We start from the raw sequence: 18,748 nt of genomic DNA, 5'->3' as shown, positions 1-18,748 counted from the left end.
CAATGAGATAAAAAGTGATGCATAACAGAAACAAAGTTAAGAGAGATGGTAACTTTTTTTATATTTATCATGTGCTTCCCATGCCGCCCCTTACTTGGCTTTTGTACCCCATAAAACTTCACATTTTTTTATTTTTTAATATATTTTTGAAAAGACATATCTACTACTACATGATACAATATACTTGGAACACACCTAAGGGCGCGTCAAAATCCATCCGTCAGTTTATGTGACAAAATTTACGAAAACTTACAGATTTTAACGAAGCGTCAGTAGTCAGTGTGTAGGGAGTCAGTTATGAATGTGACGATATTGAAAGCTTCCGTCAGTTTCTTCAGCAACTAATCGATTTAATAAATATATATTTTTATAATTAATTTATTTTTTCCCACTCAATTTCCAATCAGATTTTACCACATCAACATATTCAATATTTGACACAACGGTTAAAAATAATGTCAGAAACCGACATTGCCATATTACAGACAGATTGCACTTTCTTGTTAAAAAGTGCACTAACTACTCGTGGCGTCACATTCACCATTAGAAATGGTCTTACAAATTGCACACATGCGATATATACGCAGGCTTAAGGCTTGAACCGCTAACCACTATAATAAGGGGTTCCTCACGTATCGTTAGATCAAAAGCCACTTGGTCTCTACTGTTTAATTTAATTGAACTTAACACAAATCCTGTGAAAATCTTGAGTCATATATACTCATATAACAAATCTTGCATACAAATATGAGAAAATGATAAAGTGAAAATGATATATAACAAATCATCCATATCTCATATTATGGGTAAAAATGTCTATATATCTTTGCTTCAGAAATGGGACCCACGAAATGAAATAAAAAGGAGCAAAATTGACAGAAAGAAGTAAGTTTACGTGCTTTATTATATGAACAAAGCAAGCATCGGAACTTTATGTACTACTCTGTTTGATGATAAAATGTACATAAAAAGAGTGATGTACTAAGATGCTTTTAGAAAAATAAATAAATAAATAAATAAAAGAATGCTGGATATTATTTGTAGCAGCATCATTTAAGATATGAATCCAGCTTATCAGTATGGGGAGTTTGGTATTTGGGCTTGGAGGTCAGCCCAGGTTAGATCCAATTAGCACAACAGTTGACTGGATTGGTCCAATAATCTTCCGTTTTAGGCCCACAAAATCAAGTGCATGGCGAAAGACTAATGACATCAGAGATTTTATGCAGTGGCACATTATGATTATGTGATACTAATTACCAGATGTAGCAATTTCAACCCATACATTGATAAGTGGTTGTTTCTGGCTTACGTTTTATCTCTAACGGGTCAATTTGGTCAACCAAAAAAGATAACAGGAAATGGGCCTAACAGATTGGAATTCACCCAACTTAGTACTCTATTTACCTACTTAGTTTACATAAGTGGTTGACTGATTATTCTCCTAAAGTCATTTTAGTCAAGAAGTTACATATTTATTGAGCTAATATAGCTATCTGTATATATTCTACAGTGTGATTTATTTAAAAGTATCGGAGTTAAACCCGGCCCAACCCGGGCACACTATTACAATTGGGTTAGGTCAGTCCTAATATTCTAATACCTACCCATTTCAAACTGTACAAAAGACTTGGCTATTTTTATGTTAAAACAGGCTTAGTTCACATACTATAGGAGGATGCTAAATTTTATAAAATGTTAAGCAAACCAGTATAAAAAAATTACATTACACAAATACATCATGCAAATGACAACTTTATCCTTTATGGAGAGAATTATGGAGTCGGATCCTTCCCAAACCTCATCATAGCATGAGTTGCAAACATGGAGGCCCTCTTACTCACATCGATGATTCGACCAACTATACCCATCTTCGAATTCTCTCCGTTCCACCCGTTCCGTAGTGGCTTCTTATCCCAGCTGTACGCATTTTGTTAAATTAGTCAATCGAATGGCAGATTTAAATTTTTTTAACATTATTACAGGAAAAATATCCATGACATTCAGAAATGAGTGTTAGACCACTTTATTATAATGCAAGATTTATAGAATACATAAACCCTAAAACTGCTTAGAAACCCTGACAGACCCAGGCCATAATCGGATTTGGGCCATACTACTAATCTATAGTCTAATAATGAGTAGATGGGTAATTTCAGTACAATTACTTATGATTCATTCAATTGACTGCGTTATATCACAAAAGCGTCAAATTTGTTGAATCATTCGTCAAATACAGAACGAGTCAAAAGGAGTCAAACATCTTATTTCAAACGAATATAACTATTTACAACCCCCAAAATGATCATATTCAAAAAATTAGATTATACAAATTTCAGATACTGGTTAATTATACAAATTTCAAATATGGAACAAATACGAGTATTTTGTGTGGGTCAACCTAACCCGGTCCATACTAAACATGATCCATTTTGACCCAAACCTGCAAACTTATATCATATCTATCATCTATCTTTTATGAAATTGGCATGTTAAACGATTTATACGTACTTACGCACCCAAAAAAAATGATTTATACGTACCAATCTTCATGGCGAACAACCTTCCCGTTCTCTACATAGAGCTTGATTAGCGATATCATATCAATATCCTTTCCCATGAACTTGTAAAATTGCTTGTTGTCAATAAGTATCTACAAAATTCAAAAAAAAAAAACACAAACTATTAATCAAATTAATGAAACGAATGAACACGAAATAGTTATGAAAATCATTCTACAAGATTATTAACCTCTGTTCTTCCCTCAGGAAGCATATTTTCTTTGATGTTGTACTCTACAATTCTAGACTCACTAAAGACCTGCAAATTATGAACCAAAAAAAAAAAAAAAAAAAAAAAAACTCGTGTTATTCACTTATTGCTTAACAAATTAAGTACATTATTAGTTAGCGGATATTACATAAATATGAACATTAACTTAGTACTACCTTCGAAAGAGAATAAAACGCTGACTTGATTTGCTTTACTCTGTAATCATAAATAAGAGTATACATGAAAAAAGAAAATTTTATCGTCTATTCGATCAATGCAATCAATTTGTAGTTTTGTAAAGTAGCACTTACCCACGAGCACACATTAGTGGATCTTCAAAAGATGCATTAGGAGCATAAATTTCGAAATCTTTAGGTAATGCGTTCGATCCATACCTTAAGTACATGATATCAAGTCATATGATTACTTAACAAAGATTGCAACACAAGTTAATGCTGAAAGAATGTTAATATAACCACATAGCATTCGACTGCTTATAATCGCAATCCTACTTAATGGATAAAATAAGTGCAAATACTTGAAAACAACAAATTTAGAAATCGTTTAGGACTAATGAATCAATAACTCACAGATTGAGAATATGTGGAAGTAAATCATCTGAAACTTTTTTTGCCTGATTCATATCACTTGTTTCTCTTTGTTGATCCATTTTTGGTTCTTCTGTATCTTCACAAACAAGTTAAACTACCATTAAATATCTTCAAAATTGGGATTAATCATATATATACTATATACTATACTATTTTAAATTAAAATTTGAATGTATATACTCCTTCCGTCTTAATTAACTAATGAATATATTGAACTCCTCAATTTACCTTAACGGCTTAACTACTCCTCCATTTACCTTAATTTATTGTTCTCAATCATTTAATGGTAAAGGTAACAGTTTTTTCTGTTCGGGCTACCTGAAAGGTCGAGTAATCCGACCTCATACTTTGATGTACGCAGTCCAGCAAGACTCCCTTACTTATTTACCGATCATTTATAATTGATTCTTAAACCAAACAGTCAAAGTGACATTTCAAAACTAATATTTATCAAATTCTATCTTTTAGATCCAACCCAAAATTTATAAGGTACAATTTTGTTGGGACAAAGGGAGTAGATATTAAAGTTTATAAGACCATTCCAAACGGTATCCGCCCTCAAGCTTCCTCGAGAGGGTGCCGTTGGCATTCACTCCGCCTTCAAGCTTCCTCAAGCTTCCTCAAGAGGTCCGCCCTCACTCATTTCTTCCCCATGCAGTTTTGAGGACGGCTCCATCATTCTCTCTCCTACTTTTTGTGCTTTATTTACTTGTACCAATACTATTAACAACTTGTACATTAATTAATTAATTAATTTTGTGGGTATGTGATGGGGAGGAAGTATGTACTGGTGTGTGATGGGGAGGAAGTGAAAAATAAATGGAGAGAGAAAGTTGATGTGGCGGTGTGTGTGAGGAGTAAGTGCGTCATGGTTGGGAGTAGTCTAATATCATAGTTACCATTTTACAACCTAAAAAGTGACATATTTACAAATTCTACAGCAAATAAACTAAAGTTAATTACTTATAACCACATAAAGTAGTACACTGGTGCCTTTAGAGTAAGTTTCCATTGCAGATCGATTTGACTTGCTGGATAAAGATGAATAAGAGATTGCAAACAGAGAAAATGAAGAAGGATGATGATGATGATGATAAAAAAGAGTGGAAGTTGAATGCAGTTTTGTGAGAAATAATTTGGAAGGATTCATGAGAAGATTGCAAGAGTGTAACGTGGTTGAATCATGACCGTTTAAAAGTTTGTTGTTTGTTATAGACTTGTAGTGGCGCCATTAAACATTCATTCAGCTTTCAACTTTGACCATTTGACTATTATTCGGGTAGACAATAACAAGTCCCGGTTGCAAGGCTGTAAACTATCCACGCCTACACAATATTTATTTTAGTTTAGAGAATGCATAACTAAAGATCAAAGTCTCACTTAGGCAACTCCCTATCGTAACTAAACTATTCATCCTCTTAACCTTTCACATCACCGCCACATCAACACCAATATTCTATAACTAACACATAACTAAACACTACCTATAATGGCTAAAAAAATACTCCTCTTAATATACAATGTACAAGCAATAAAGCATCAAGTCCAAACAATAAAAAGTCATTGGGACCCACAATTACTATAACCAACCTTCATACTTCCGTTAAATCCATGGTGGAAGCGGGTAACTAGCTCGTGCCTATGGTTCATTACGGATAATGACGGGTAATGAGCGGGTAACGGACGGGTAACTAACCATAGGGGGTGGTCTGTCTTGTTTAAATTTCTGTGAACTATTAAAATGTAGATTATCTAATGTTTTGGATATGATAAAGACCATTATTACTTACGACAACAACAACAACAAACAAAACCCATTACTACATGAGTAGTGTATGAGGGAGGTGCGATGATGACAATCCTTCCCTTATCCGAGGATAAAGACAAGTCATTTCTCCACCGAGAGTATAACATTCTCAACAGTAGAGAAAGTCATCCCTCTCTTTATTCGACGGATAAAGAGATTACTTCTGAAAGTACCTCCGGCCTTTAAGTAGGAAAAAGTTTTTTTTTTAAATAGTAACAAATAAAAATAATAATAGACGCCATGAAAATGGTAGAATCAAATTTTCATGGGTTTTAAATCATGCCTGAAATTTAATTTTGGCTCTAAAAGTCAGTCAAGTCGCCAATAAATCGACGATTGTTGTCGACTCAATAGAGCCGTAAAAGACCATTATTACTTGTTTGATTTAATTCTAATAACATTTAATTTTCAAAATTCCCCTAAACGTCATGAAATCCATTTTCGAAGTTGTGATTGGATTTATTCATGGGAAATTGTTCAAAATACACTTTTTTTTTTACTTCAAACAAAATACACTTTTTTTAAAAAAATTGTCTTTTTACACCATTCGGTAGACGGGATTTCCGTCTACCACCTTTATCTGTCGTCTACTACCATTTTTACAAAGTAGTCGACGGTGAGATAAAGGTAGTAGACTAATTCCCGTCTACTGGCAGGGTTAGTAGACAGCGAGAACAAAGCAGTAGACAGACATTTACAAAGTAGTCGACCGTCTACTGCCTTGTTGTTTCTGTCTACTGCCTTGTTGTTGCTGTCTACTCCCTTGTTAGTGTCTACAAGGCATTTCCGTCTACCACCTTTATCTGTCGTCTACTACCATTTTTACAAAGTAGTCGACGGTGAGATAAAGGTAGTAGACGAATTTTCGTCTACTGGCAGGGTTAGTAGACAGCGAGAACAAAGAAGTAGACAGACATTTACAAAGTAGTCGACCGTCTACTGCCTTGTTGTTGCTGTCTACTGCCTTGTTGTTGCTGTCTACTCCCTTGTTAGTGTCTACAAGGCAGTAGACAGCAACAACAAGGCAGTAGACGGTCGACTACTTTGTAAATTCTGTCTACCACCTTTATCTCACCGTCGACTACTTTGTAAAAATGGTAGTAGACGACAGATAAAGGTGGTAGACGGAAATCCCGTCTACCGAATGGTGTAAAAAGACAATTTTTTTTTAAAAAAAGTGTATTTTGTTTGAAGTAAAAAAAAAGTGTATTTTGAACAATTACCCTTTATTCAATATAAATAATCGATCCAATACATCTATTATGAACTTATTGGTGCAACGTTGGATTTGAATCAGATTCGGTTCAATCTATATTTTTCTTCTTAAATTTGTTGTCGTTTTGTACTTGTTTACATCATTAATAATGGTATTAAAATGTAAATAAAAAGATCAAGGAATATAAACACGGGCCTTTGAACTAGCGATATTGACGTAACTTATCAACCTTTAGATTGTACTTCGAGTCCCGAGTTGTATTATATGTAATCAGGACTATGTGTTTGCAGTGAAATTTGAACCTAAAATCTCATGTGATAATATAATATCAAAGTTCAAAACTCCAACTTATAGGATATCTTTAAAAAGGTTAACCACAATCAATGTGACTAATAATCATATTAGTCAATGTGACTAATCAATTTGTCTCACATTTAAAAAATAAAATAAAAAAAGTGAACCTACAAACACACAATTTTGTTTACAGTTAAAGTCACACTATCTTTTATATGAGACAACACAATCATATTGATCTCAAGTTAAATTGATCTCAAGTCCACAAGACTTGGATATGCGGATTGTGACCTCTATGTTGACTTACTGTAGGGAAACTAATATATCATATCATTAATCATTAATCATTAATCATTAATATAAAAGAAAGAAAATGTATGATGGAACTTAGCACTCAACTTCTTTATCTTTATAATCTATATAAAATTATACGGTATGTCTCAAAAAACATTGGCAATAACATTAACCAGCAAGCGAATACTTTAAATATATACTGCCATAACACGCATAAACCGCGGTTCATATTAAGTCTTCCCTTCGAAAAATTCACCGAGCATCCGATCAAGATCCTCTGCAGAATACCTTATGTACTTATGAGCATTCTTTCCATTTTCAACAAGAACTCTGTACCAAAAACAAACAACTTGTATTTTAAAAACTATAAAATCCATCAAAAAATTCACTTCAGAAATTCAATGTCTATATCTAAAGCCCATTTAAGTTATCAGAAAACCATACCCATAACGTTTAATAAAGGATCGGTATGCAGGCAACAAGACTTCAGCAACTGCAAGTCTCAGTGATTCTCTAAGTTCCGAGTCAGGAACAGTCCACTGAGATTGTCTTTGATGAAGCTCCTCGAACTGAAGATTAAAAATCTTAAACCTAATACCCACAATAACATTTTCAGTTAGATTGAATAATAACCTTTAAAATATATACAGTTTTTTAAATGCTATCTAAAAGGATTGATCTTAAAAAACAGACCTATCTTTCACAACAGCTCGTGAAGCCCCGCTACTGTTTCCTCCATCACCGCCGGATGATGTCATGCCTTGAATGGTTAGACATTGTAGGATCTGTAAAAAAAAAAAAAATTAACTCGAACTGAAGATTATTTACGACAATAGGCGTGTAGTAGAATTATTACTTAACATACCTTGGCCCATGCGATCCTTTTATACTGATTAGCATGTTGTTGTACAGTTCTTCTGTGCCGTTGCACCCAATCATCCCCTAACAAATCCTTTGCTTCAGACCTAACAATAAAAAAGAAATTCGGTCAAAATAGGTCAAAGTCAAACTTGGTCATCATCCACGTACTCCCTGAGTTGCCGAGTACTCCCTAAAAGGTCCCGACCGAATACTTTCCAATAACGATCTTTGCAAATTGTTACTAAAATAGAAAGCAGCGGCTTTACCAAATCCAACAAGTTATTAGAGGAGGCAATTTCTGCTCGTTCATAATGTGTTGAATAAGATTAAGTTTTACTCAAACTCAGACAAAAGAAAAAGGGTCAGATAGGTCAAAAGTTTGAACTTTTTATTCAGAAATCAGAATAATTCAGTATTGTGACACAAGTTTTTGTAATCATTATTTGACACAGTAATAAGTGATTAATTTATAGGTTCAAAACGAAGTCGGATTAAAAGGTTCATGCTTTAATTATCAAACCTGCGCACAGATCTGACCATATAATGAATATTGTTCATAAGAAACAAGTTAGTCAACGCTGGATCTTTATACTGCTTTGATTTCCCTTCCAAATTTATTTGAAGGGCTTGCATAATTCGCATTGTTACGGACGCCAGCTGCGTATTCGATTCATCTCCCTTTTCAAACTCTTGAAATAATTGCTTCAGTGTTGATTGATAACTGAAATCAAATTAACAATCAACAATGTAAACTTCAATTTATAGCTTATGCATATGAATCTGGTATGTAACTTTCGTATTTATTCATTGACTGACTTACTCAAATAAGAATTTGACATAGTTAATGACATAGCTCGTGAGAGGATGAACAGTTCCGTCAGCAACCGCCGTTCTCGTTGCGTCTTTTTCGACTGCTTCTTCAAAATCTCCAAACGTGTCTTTTGCGGTTTGCGCGAGTCGCTTTGTCAAACCGAGTGCAGATTCTCGAATTTCTTTACAAGCTTTACCACTAAAAAGCGTTTCAATCTACAAATATCCACTTATAAGTTCAATAAATACCAATTAACAGAGAACTAAAACACTAAAACATGTGAAGATTTATTGAGAACATAAAATACCTCGGGGTGAAGTTCGCACATAATCTCGTACATGTCAAGAAGCACAAATAACTTCTCGGGTGATCTTTTGCTTTTGGCGACTGCATCTCCGAAACTAAGTAACATGGTAACACTTCCTTTTGTAACCTCGGAAAAACACTGATCCTTAAGGGACTCGATGCCTTCAAAAATTTGATCACAAACTTTTCTTTCAGCAGCAAATAACAATTTTACCTGATTGAAAAGATTAAGAGCTCGTCAAGTACCTTTCAATAAAACGTAAAACACTGTTAGTCTTATTTGCAATTATCATACTGTAGTAGCATGTTAACATATTCATCTTAGAATCTTCAAGAAAATAAAAGCTTGCAACTTTATGAGCCAGAACTCAGTCAAACTTGTTTAAGCTCGGCCAAAACTCGGGGCTACTCAGAAAATCAGTCAAAATGGTCAAAATCAGTTAAATTTGGTCAAACTCGGTCAAAGTAAAACTTGGTCAACATCCGAGTATTCCCCGAGTTGCAACCAGGATATCAACTTACTGCAATGCGCATAAAATGAATCCAAGTCCCGATCTTGAGTTCCAAAACCTCCCATTGTATCTTTTGGACATCATCTTTACTAAGTTTCTCCACTCCCAATTGTTGGAGACTGTCTTGCAGGACTTGAGAACGAGTATCCCTAAACCACAATAACATGTAATTTCAAGAAATTCAAGGAAGCACAAACATTTTTTATTTTTTTTAATATAATAAGGGTTACTAAATGACAATTAACAATTCAAGAAATACAGATTAAAATAGTCGATTTACCTATAAATAATAAGACACTGTTGAATGTGACCCGCTTGCACCATATGTTTAGCTAAATCATGAAGCAAAGGGAGTACCCGGGGTGGTATGAGTACTGGTGGAATATAAACAGCGTTTTCTGAGTTTACACGATCCGTATGACTGTTTGAAGGGTTTTTGACACTTGTTTCGGGTGACCCAGATGATGGCCGTAGCGAACTAGGGAGACATTCGTATAGTCGATCGGGTTCCACGGGTTTGCTGAAAAATGCACAAAACATGAATACCATAATCAACAATGTGGATACTAAATATGTGTTCTTGTTTTCAATATTGTATACATTAAAGATTAAAGATGGTTATTTGGTAAGACAGTCGTTTGAACGATGATGAAAATAAAGTGCACATCCTTATTGGTTTATGAGGTCTCAACTAGAAATGAGTAGAGGTGGTAATTTTAACCTTTTTACTTATGAACTGGTTGATTTGGATTATGATATATACATTGCAGATCAAATGTTCCAAATTTTAAAACTAGTTAAAAAACGAGTTGAAAATTGAAATGTGGTCTAAGTTTATATGTTCAGTTTGGTTAATTCGGTTAAGTTTTGGCAGTAAATTCGATTATGGTTTGGTTAATTTGGTTTAATATTTTAACGCACTAATTATTTTATGAGGATAGGAAACGGTCAGGATGATATCACGCTTAGGCCGTGTAGATCTGAGTGAAAATACTTCCAGGGAAAGAACCTGAATAGGGAAAACCTTATCCGTTTACACTAATTGTTTCAAACGAACACAAATACTGACAAATGGTCATTTCGGTCAACCCCACACGATACAATTCAACCATATAAAGAGTGCACCCAAACCCATTTTAACTTGTTACCCAACCCATACATTGCCACCTCTAGATATGAACATAAAACTGATAACTTCTTATCACAATTAGCCTTTGTATAAATGGAACAATGACAATAATATTAATATAAATACGCATATGACAACTAATAAGAACTTGAAGTGAAGAAGAATACGATTTCCATAAGAGAAAATAGTTTTAAAGTAAATGAACGAACCTGTATGATGATAAGAGTTGTTTAAATTCGTTTTCCAGCTTAGAAATGGCCTTGGAAAGCAAACTATTTGCATGACTAAGTACCCCATCGCTACTCTTATATCCTTTATTTTTGGTAAAAAACCTAATATTGCTTCTTAGCTGCTCAACAGCTTCAAGATATCCTTCAAGATTCTCATGTGGACCTTTAAGTATTTTAGCCTCTGCCTAAATATTAACAACGTAACTACTCAAATAACTGATACATTACATTCCATCCATTTTAAAAAATAAATAACAAGGTAGGAAATTGGGGGTAGATACAATGGATTTAGGACTATATAAGCATTTGGATACATATTAAACCCATTTGACCATTTGACCAATTCCATTTCTAGCTGTTATTTATACAAATGGGTTGATATTGCCACCTTTAAAAATCATAAGGATTGAGAAGTTAACAACCAACCTCTCGAGAAAGATCGAATCTGTTCAATATTACATTGGCAGCCTTCAGAGTTTTATCAATGTTCTCATGAGCTCTGCGTATAGCATGTGTCCTTATCTACAAATAAAAAAATAATATACTCAGCTAGTGTAAGTCAAGATCAGATGCATATCCTCAGTGTACCCATAAAACTATTACCAAAAGCTAACTAGTACTTTTAGTGAAGATTCAATTTGATAAAACAGATTACAAAAAAGGAACTTGAAAGTTCATAAGTTCCATTAATTTTGGTTTAGAGTGTTCAAATCATTTTGCACATATGACTATGACAAAGATATTAATCTACTGCCAACAAACGAAAAAATGGTAAATACAAATGATAATGTTACTGTATTCAATCAACCCAAACCTATAATGAAACCACTATATATTGTTGACAACTTTTTTTGAATTTTGAAATAAACAATTTTAAATTTTCAGTTAATTCTATCAATATTATCTCGTATGCCTCATTCTAAGCATATTTTTTATATATTTTATTTGTTTTGCAGCTGCATTCTTCCATTTTATCCAAACTAACCATTGTTGCAATTTTCAGTGTCTGATTCTCACATTACTCAAAAATCATACTCCAACCAAAATACAGGGTAAGCAGTATGCACTTTATATAACTATGATGATCATGATCCGTAAATCAAAAACAAAGGTATACTTTCTTGTTAGCAACAATCTCATAAAGGAGGTTTACTAAAGTAACAAAAAAATAAATTAACATTCTTCAAATTTCTCTTGAATTTCAATTTAAAACCTCGTTCACTAACAATTAATCAAATTTTCTCATAATTCATACATGCATCTAAAATGGGTACTTGTTAAATTCCACAAAAACATGTAAAAATGTAAAGTTTTTACCTGAGTGGGACGCATTGCAGTTTCTAGGGCAGATAAACGGTGATCAAAAGAACCCAAAATTGAAACTGTATTATCAGTGATCAATTGACTCTTTTGTAGTGATTCCCTCATCATGTTAGCTTTATTGGTCAAGTAATCACCTTGAATTGGAACACCCATGTTTTGAAATTGGGAAGAATTGGAGGAAATTGGGGAGGTTTTTGTTGAGTGAAAGTGAAGTAAAGAAAATGTTGAATTTTGGGTTTGAGATATAAAGGGTATGACTGTATGAGTGTAGTAGTATGGCATGTAGGGTGGTGGTGGCAACTATAATGGCTGTATGAATAATGGGTGTTGTTGGATTTGTATTTTTCTTAACAAAAGTGCATTGATTTTAAGGTCTTAATGGGTCCACACATAAAATTTTAATTTTTTTAGAAAAAAAAAAACAATAACTTTATAAAAACTAATCTCCAAAACATAGACAAGAAAACAAAAGGGCCACCACAAAAAGGTTCGGAGGCAGTAAATAAGCCTAACCAAGACAACCCGAGACGCTAACTAATACCCAGCCTTAACGTGGACTAAACAAAACAAAAGAAAAAAAAAAAACATATAACGGATCTAAAAATAACCAATCCAACAACCCAATCAAGTAGCAAAGTTTGTGTCATTAGGCCATCTTCCACATTCGCCTTAAATGAAAATGTAGACTCTATTCCAACCCGTCTGCATTCAATCCTACATTCCTAAATTGATAAAAAAAAACCAACATCATCTAACGATTTTCCCGCCCCCACTCTAATACGCCTCCCCTCAACACTCACAAAAGTTTGACGGGTCCACACATAGATGTATAATTTTTCTATAAACTCGTCAAGTCTATACGTTAAAAATATTAAAACAATGTACTTTTAAAAAAACAAATACACAAATTTTTATACAAAATATTTACATAATGTTCATAATAGGACTTGAAACCTTGACTTCAAAAATGTATAATCATAATAAGATTGTCAGAAATCAAATACTCCAATAATTATCACGACATACAATATAACTTTTGATAAATTTATTTATACATGTATTGACTCTGTAAAACAATATTTCAAAATCTATGTATTAGACTTTAAGTACTTACTAAAAGGTAGTAGCATTTGATTTTGATTTTGATTTTCTATATATAAGATAACATAAATAAGATATATTATGTAATGTGAATTTTTTTAATTTAACCGATAAATAACTATATAACTATAATTATAATTTGGAAAAAGAAAATTGTCACTATAAATTGAAAAAGAAAATGTCACGTGTTAAAAGTAACATGTCCAATCAATTGAATTATCGCCATTATCTTTATCATGTTATGTTTATAACCGCTTTTAAAAATATAAATTTGTTATAATTGATGTAATATGTAGCGTTTGTTTCATTCTATTTAAATGTATTTATTGATATATATCAATTCAGTACAATAACAAGAAAAAACCTATAATTCAAATTATCTATTAGACAAGTTAAAGATTTTGATTTAAAATCGACACAAGCCATTAAGTTATAAGTTCAAGTTCAAATGTGAAGTATGTAAAAAAAAAAATTAAAAAATCGTGATATAAATGTGGGCTGCATTTCTAGAAGAATATGATTCAAAGATCAAAATTATAAATTTTTATATAAAGGCCTAAGTGACAAAATTACAAGAATTCATACCTAATCATTTAGGCATATCACCGTATAACAACCATGAATTTACTTCCATATAAGTATTCAATACTCTTCATTTTCACTCTTCTTAAAGCACTTGAAATTCAAGCTTAAATTCCACTAATCAATTCTTTATTGAATAATATTACCTTGAACTTGAATATTCACGATTGATAAGTTACTTATTGCTCAATAAATATATTAAGAATAATTACACTCTTAAATTGATTTACACTCCACCTAAAAAGTACGGAGTATTCAATGAATATAACTATTGGTGTGGTTTAAGGGGTGAAAGACAATTCAATTCAATTAATGCTTAATTATAAAATTATAATTGTTTTAAATCTTACAATTAATTAATACTAGTGGGCAAAGCCCCTGTGTTGCATGACTTGCCTCAAATTTTAATATTTTAAAATTTATGTATCAAATTATTAGTGTCAGGGCAAGAGTTGGCAATCATCAAAGAAGATAAAAACAATTATCAAACAAAGCGCACTCATATATACACATATTAATACAACTACACACAAATTAAATAAAATGTACATCTTTAAATGAATTCTAAACAACTATCAAAGAAGATAAAAATTACGTAAAATAAGATAAAAATTCTTTCCACACCAATTACATCTTAATGGAGTCGTAACATAGATATATATAATGTTCATGTGATAGACGGATGTTTGACATTGAAAGAACAAATCAATCGTGATAACGATGATGATGAATAACTAATGTCCATAAAACTCTATCAATTACTTCAATTGCAAAGTATGACTAACTTTGAAATGAAAAATGAGTATTTCAAAAATGAAAATGGGTATTTATAGACGCCATTATATCAAAGTAGTTATCTATTTAATATAAAAAATGAAAAGATTAAAACTTATATATTATATTTATTATAAGAAAAGTGAAATGATTGAAACTTGAAACTTATCTATTTATTATAGGAAAAATGAAAAGTTAAAGGTTAGGTATTTAATAAAATGAAAAATAAAAGAAACTAATTAGCTCAATAAATATTTAACAAATTTAACATATGTCATAAATAATACCATTATTTCATTGTTTACATTTTCGTTATGCTAATAGCTCAATAATGAAAGATGATCAACTACAATAGTCACCTATACCAAGTCTTTAGCTTTAAAATTATACTTCATTGCCTGATTATAACGGTAATATGCAATGAATGTTGATATAAATCTGTATATAAGTCTATGTATTTTAATATATTTATCAAAATGGGTAGATAGTTTTAAAAAAAATTACTATGATAAGATAAATTTATATATATATATATATATATATATATATATATATATATATATATATGTGTGTGTGTGTGTGTGTGTGTGTGTGTGTGTGTGTGTTGGATGAAAACTTGAAGGGTGTCAATCTATATCTATATAGTCTTAAAAATTATTTTCTAATTACCTAACTTGTTCAATCACCCGTAATTCCGTAAATAAATTTATACGTAACGAAATCGAATTAACCAACTAAACTATAAAAGTTATACTGTAGTAAATAATCAATAATGAAATTTAACTGCTTTTGATATTTGGAGCCGGGTTTTCAAGTGGTGGGATTTAGGTAACTACTTTAATCTTAGCATAAATGGTTCGCAGGATCATCAAACACCGCATGGGTTTCAAAATTTGGCAGTCGGTCGAATGGACGTATGGATACTTGTTATGGAAGAGTAGGAATAACAAGATTTTGAAAAATAAGCATTGGTACGGTTCTCTACTCTAAACGAGACTAACAAGTGTGTTTTCGAAAAACTTATGATAGGTTCACTCAAGGTGTCTTTTATAGCCAAGTGTTGGTTTATCATTTGGTATCTTTGACTTTTAAAATCACTTTTATTTTTGAAGAAAGTTAATTCTTTTTCTTGTTCAAAATAGTCACAAGCTAGTGATTTTAGTTTCAAATCATTATTACCACTAAGTAACCTTTTGGGTATATGAGTTTCAAGAATACTTATTGAGATGCTTAGAGTCTAATCTTAGATATTATGTCTATCACTTAAGGCTCTAAGATGTGTGACAACTTACGTATTCTAGCATGTAAGATCAATCAATCAATCAAGCACATATCAAACAATAACTCATGTCATTTTTCATGCAAGGATTCAAGGCACAAGTAATTTCATACATTGCATTGACCTAAGTTTCATGCAAGTTTCATGGTGCTTCTATTGTGTACACTATAGTTGTGATTTTAACCTAACCTCACTTTTTTCTTTTCATGCTTAATATGTGAGACTCATTTTACAAAAATTAACTTGGTTTATTCAAAGAAAGTTTCTTTGTTTAAGTTTTTCATTTTAACCAATGTTTTGTTAATTATCAGTTCAGGTCCAAAAGCGCCGCTCCCGAGGTAAAAAGCGCCGCTCTTGGGTAGCACTTTGCAGACTTTTTGATCAGACAGCAAAAGCGCCGCTTTTGCATGTAGAAGGGCCGCTTTTGGGTAAAAAAAAAATTATTTATTCGGGTTGAATACGAGTTGGGTTATTTCAAATTAGTTGATATTTCTCGAGAAAGAAATATTTTAGTTTTTTTGGGGGTTTTGATGTTATATTAAATATATAAATAAATAAGATTGATGAAATATACTAATAATGAAATATAAATATATAATAAACAAGTGTTTACTCAGATGTCATTCCCTTTCACATTCGGACATTTATATTAAGAACGTATTTTCAAATGACTTCTAACATGAATAGATGGGTCGTTAATCCATCTACTCGCAAAGTGTACCTAACTACCACTTAAGTATCACTAAGGTTCAACGTATGATTACACTACGGGACTTAATCGGGTGGAGTCATTAATTCCAACGTATTAAATACATCAAGAGGTCCAATTCGTTAATGTATCAATATCACGATTCCAAGTCTATCGGGATCCAAATTGACATGCAAGGCCTTATACCAGTCATTGGCGTACTAACATAATATAATTTATTACACATGCAACGAGTGACTCAACTCAGAACAATGAGTCTATTTAATAAAGCCCGTGAGTATTCTCAACAAAAGCATTTTAAAAACCAAGTTTTCATCTTCTGTTCATATCAAGCCGCCGGCTGTTCCAATCACCACGCCGACTTAAATTGAACAAGCAAGTTGCTAGCTATAGAAAGCCGCCGACTAAACCATGCTATTTCCAGATTTTCATAGAATCCTAAGTGTTCTTCATTTTTAACTTACAGATTTGCACGAAAAGCTATAGACCACAATCAGACATATTCAGGGTTTTAAGGACTCAGTATGCCGGTCTCTGTCACCAAGCCGCCGGCCTCACTTTCACAATTTAAAGTCCGAATGTTTACAAGTTCATCAGTCCAAGCAAACACTAAATAATTAACTAATTATGGCAGAAACTAACGAATAAATAAAAGACATAACAAAGTGCATAAATAAATAAATAAATAAGAAATACCTTAATGTAAAAGCAAGATGAATGATAAAAGATGAACTTGAACTTGAATTAAACCAAAGTATTGCAAAAATATAAACCTTGAAATGCTAGAACTTCAAATCTCCGAATGGAATTACAAGAATCAAAATGGAAATTAACTTTGTAAGGAAAACTTATCTACTCCTACTTCTAAGAATAATAGGAACGAAAGTGAAAGTGGTGAACTTGAATGTGATGATCCGTCCAAATCCCTTTGGACAAATATATCATTCATCGATTTTACAGTGAGGTACTGACCTCTACATGATACGTTTTGTAAACATTGCATTCTTTTGAAAAGGCACACCATAATTGAATATCAAATTCCAAGGTTTTTGACGTTTGATAATTTCTACATATAGACAATCACCGTAATTAATATTTTACAATACTACATCCGTTGATAATGCAGTCAAAATAAGATACATGGTGATGATTTTGTGAATGCAACGTTTTCTCGAATAAAACATGTATGACTCCATGCACATAGCTTATATCACATATAATCAGACAGCAGAAGACTTCTAGGAACCTGAGAATAAACATGCTTAAAAGTGTCAACACAAAGGTTGGTGAGTTCATAGTTTAATGTTGCGCATAATCTGTATATAAAGGTGGATCACAAGATTTCAGTTGTTTCATCCAGAAACGTTTATCGAGTTATTCTACAAGATTGAGCACCCTGGTAACTAAACTTTAACGTTATAATAAGTACCCCTGTTTTAACATACATGCAAACAACATGTACAATACACGCAATCCATCGTGTACTAAACTCAAATAGCATACGTCCGCTTTATAGTTCAGGCTAGGGTCTCTATACCTGGAACGGACGGGGATGTTGATATTGCTCAAAATGAACATATATTTAGTTGAAATATCTCTCCTAAATAATAGGTTTTCATATGTTATTGTATTATATTTCCATTGTAATTGTACAAATAAATAAAAGTGAAGACGGAGTGCGAAAATGAAGATTAATGAAGAAAACAGTAAAAAACGCTCAATGTACAAGTTATACTCCAAATGGTACAAGTTCTTAATGCATATATGAATAGGTACAAGTGAAGAAATGAAGTGTACAAGGGAGTTAAGCTACAAACTAAATCATTCGTCAAAGTACAAGTCAACAAAACACAAGATCACTGACGTAAACTGATAACATGGAAATCTGCGCGCCTGCACGAGAAAAATCATAACTAAATCATACTGACTCGAAAAAAGATGAATCCAAAGCCCAGACGTCCGTAACTCAGAAGACTACAACTTTGATTTGAATATCTACCTATAAATTTAGACCAGATCAATACTCTCTGACTCATACATCAGGAATTCTTAAACAAATAATAAAACTAAAATGGATGTTTATATGGAATATGACACATTCTGCACAACAACCTAAACAATTCTAAAATCAATAAGG

General features: G+C 32.4%; 2 protein-coding genes across 4 annotated transcripts; both read right to left on the bottom strand.

Moving 5' to 3' along the window:
- Positions 1-1,618: 1,618 nt before the first annotated feature.
- Positions 1,619-4,626, bottom strand: LOC139866933 (uncharacterized). Of its 3 annotated transcripts, none has more exons than XM_071855234.1 (7): positions 4,377-4,626; positions 3,363-3,459; positions 3,084-3,167; positions 2,949-2,988; positions 2,752-2,820; positions 2,544-2,653; positions 1,619-1,907 (listed from the first exon to the last, which is right to left on the bottom strand). In XM_071855234.1, the coding sequence occupies exons 1-7, from the start codon at positions 4,531-4,533 to the stop codon at positions 1,862-1,864; spliced, it is 603 nt and encodes a 200-aa protein (XP_071711335.1). In that variant the 5' UTR covers positions 4,534-4,626; the 3' UTR covers positions 1,619-1,861. The 3 variants fall into 3 exon arrangements, with proteins under 3 accessions (XP_071711335.1, XP_071711333.1, XP_071711332.1); XM_071855232.1 differs by having other exon boundaries at positions 1,619-1,920; positions 3,363-3,453; positions 4,377-4,616; XM_071855231.1 differs by having other exon boundaries at positions 1,619-1,920; positions 4,377-4,609.
- A 2,460-nt stretch (positions 4,627-7,086) lies between these two features.
- On the bottom strand, positions 7,087-12,413 carry LOC139866101 (exocyst complex component EXO70A1-like). Its single transcript, XM_071854235.1, has 12 exons — positions 12,161-12,413; positions 11,270-11,365; positions 10,823-11,028; positions 9,765-10,004; positions 9,495-9,633; positions 8,974-9,186; positions 8,676-8,881; positions 8,376-8,576; positions 7,860-7,959; positions 7,688-7,779; positions 7,439-7,585; positions 7,087-7,324 (listed from the first exon to the last, which is right to left on the bottom strand). The coding sequence occupies exons 1-12, from the start codon at positions 12,317-12,319 to the stop codon at positions 7,225-7,227; spliced, it is 1,899 nt and encodes a 632-aa protein (XP_071710336.1). The 5' UTR covers positions 12,320-12,413; the 3' UTR covers positions 7,087-7,224.
- Positions 12,414-18,748: the final 6,335 nt, after the last annotated feature.

The sequence above is a fragment of the Rutidosis leptorrhynchoides genome, chromosome 9 (genome assembly GCF_046630445.1).
Source record: "Rutidosis leptorrhynchoides isolate AG116_Rl617_1_P2 chromosome 9, CSIRO_AGI_Rlap_v1, whole genome shotgun sequence".
Taxonomy (NCBI): domain Eukaryota; kingdom Viridiplantae; phylum Streptophyta; class Magnoliopsida; order Asterales; family Asteraceae; genus Rutidosis; species Rutidosis leptorrhynchoides.
The sequence above is the reverse complement of the archived record's forward strand: the minus strand, read 5'-3'. Positions and strand labels throughout refer to the sequence as shown.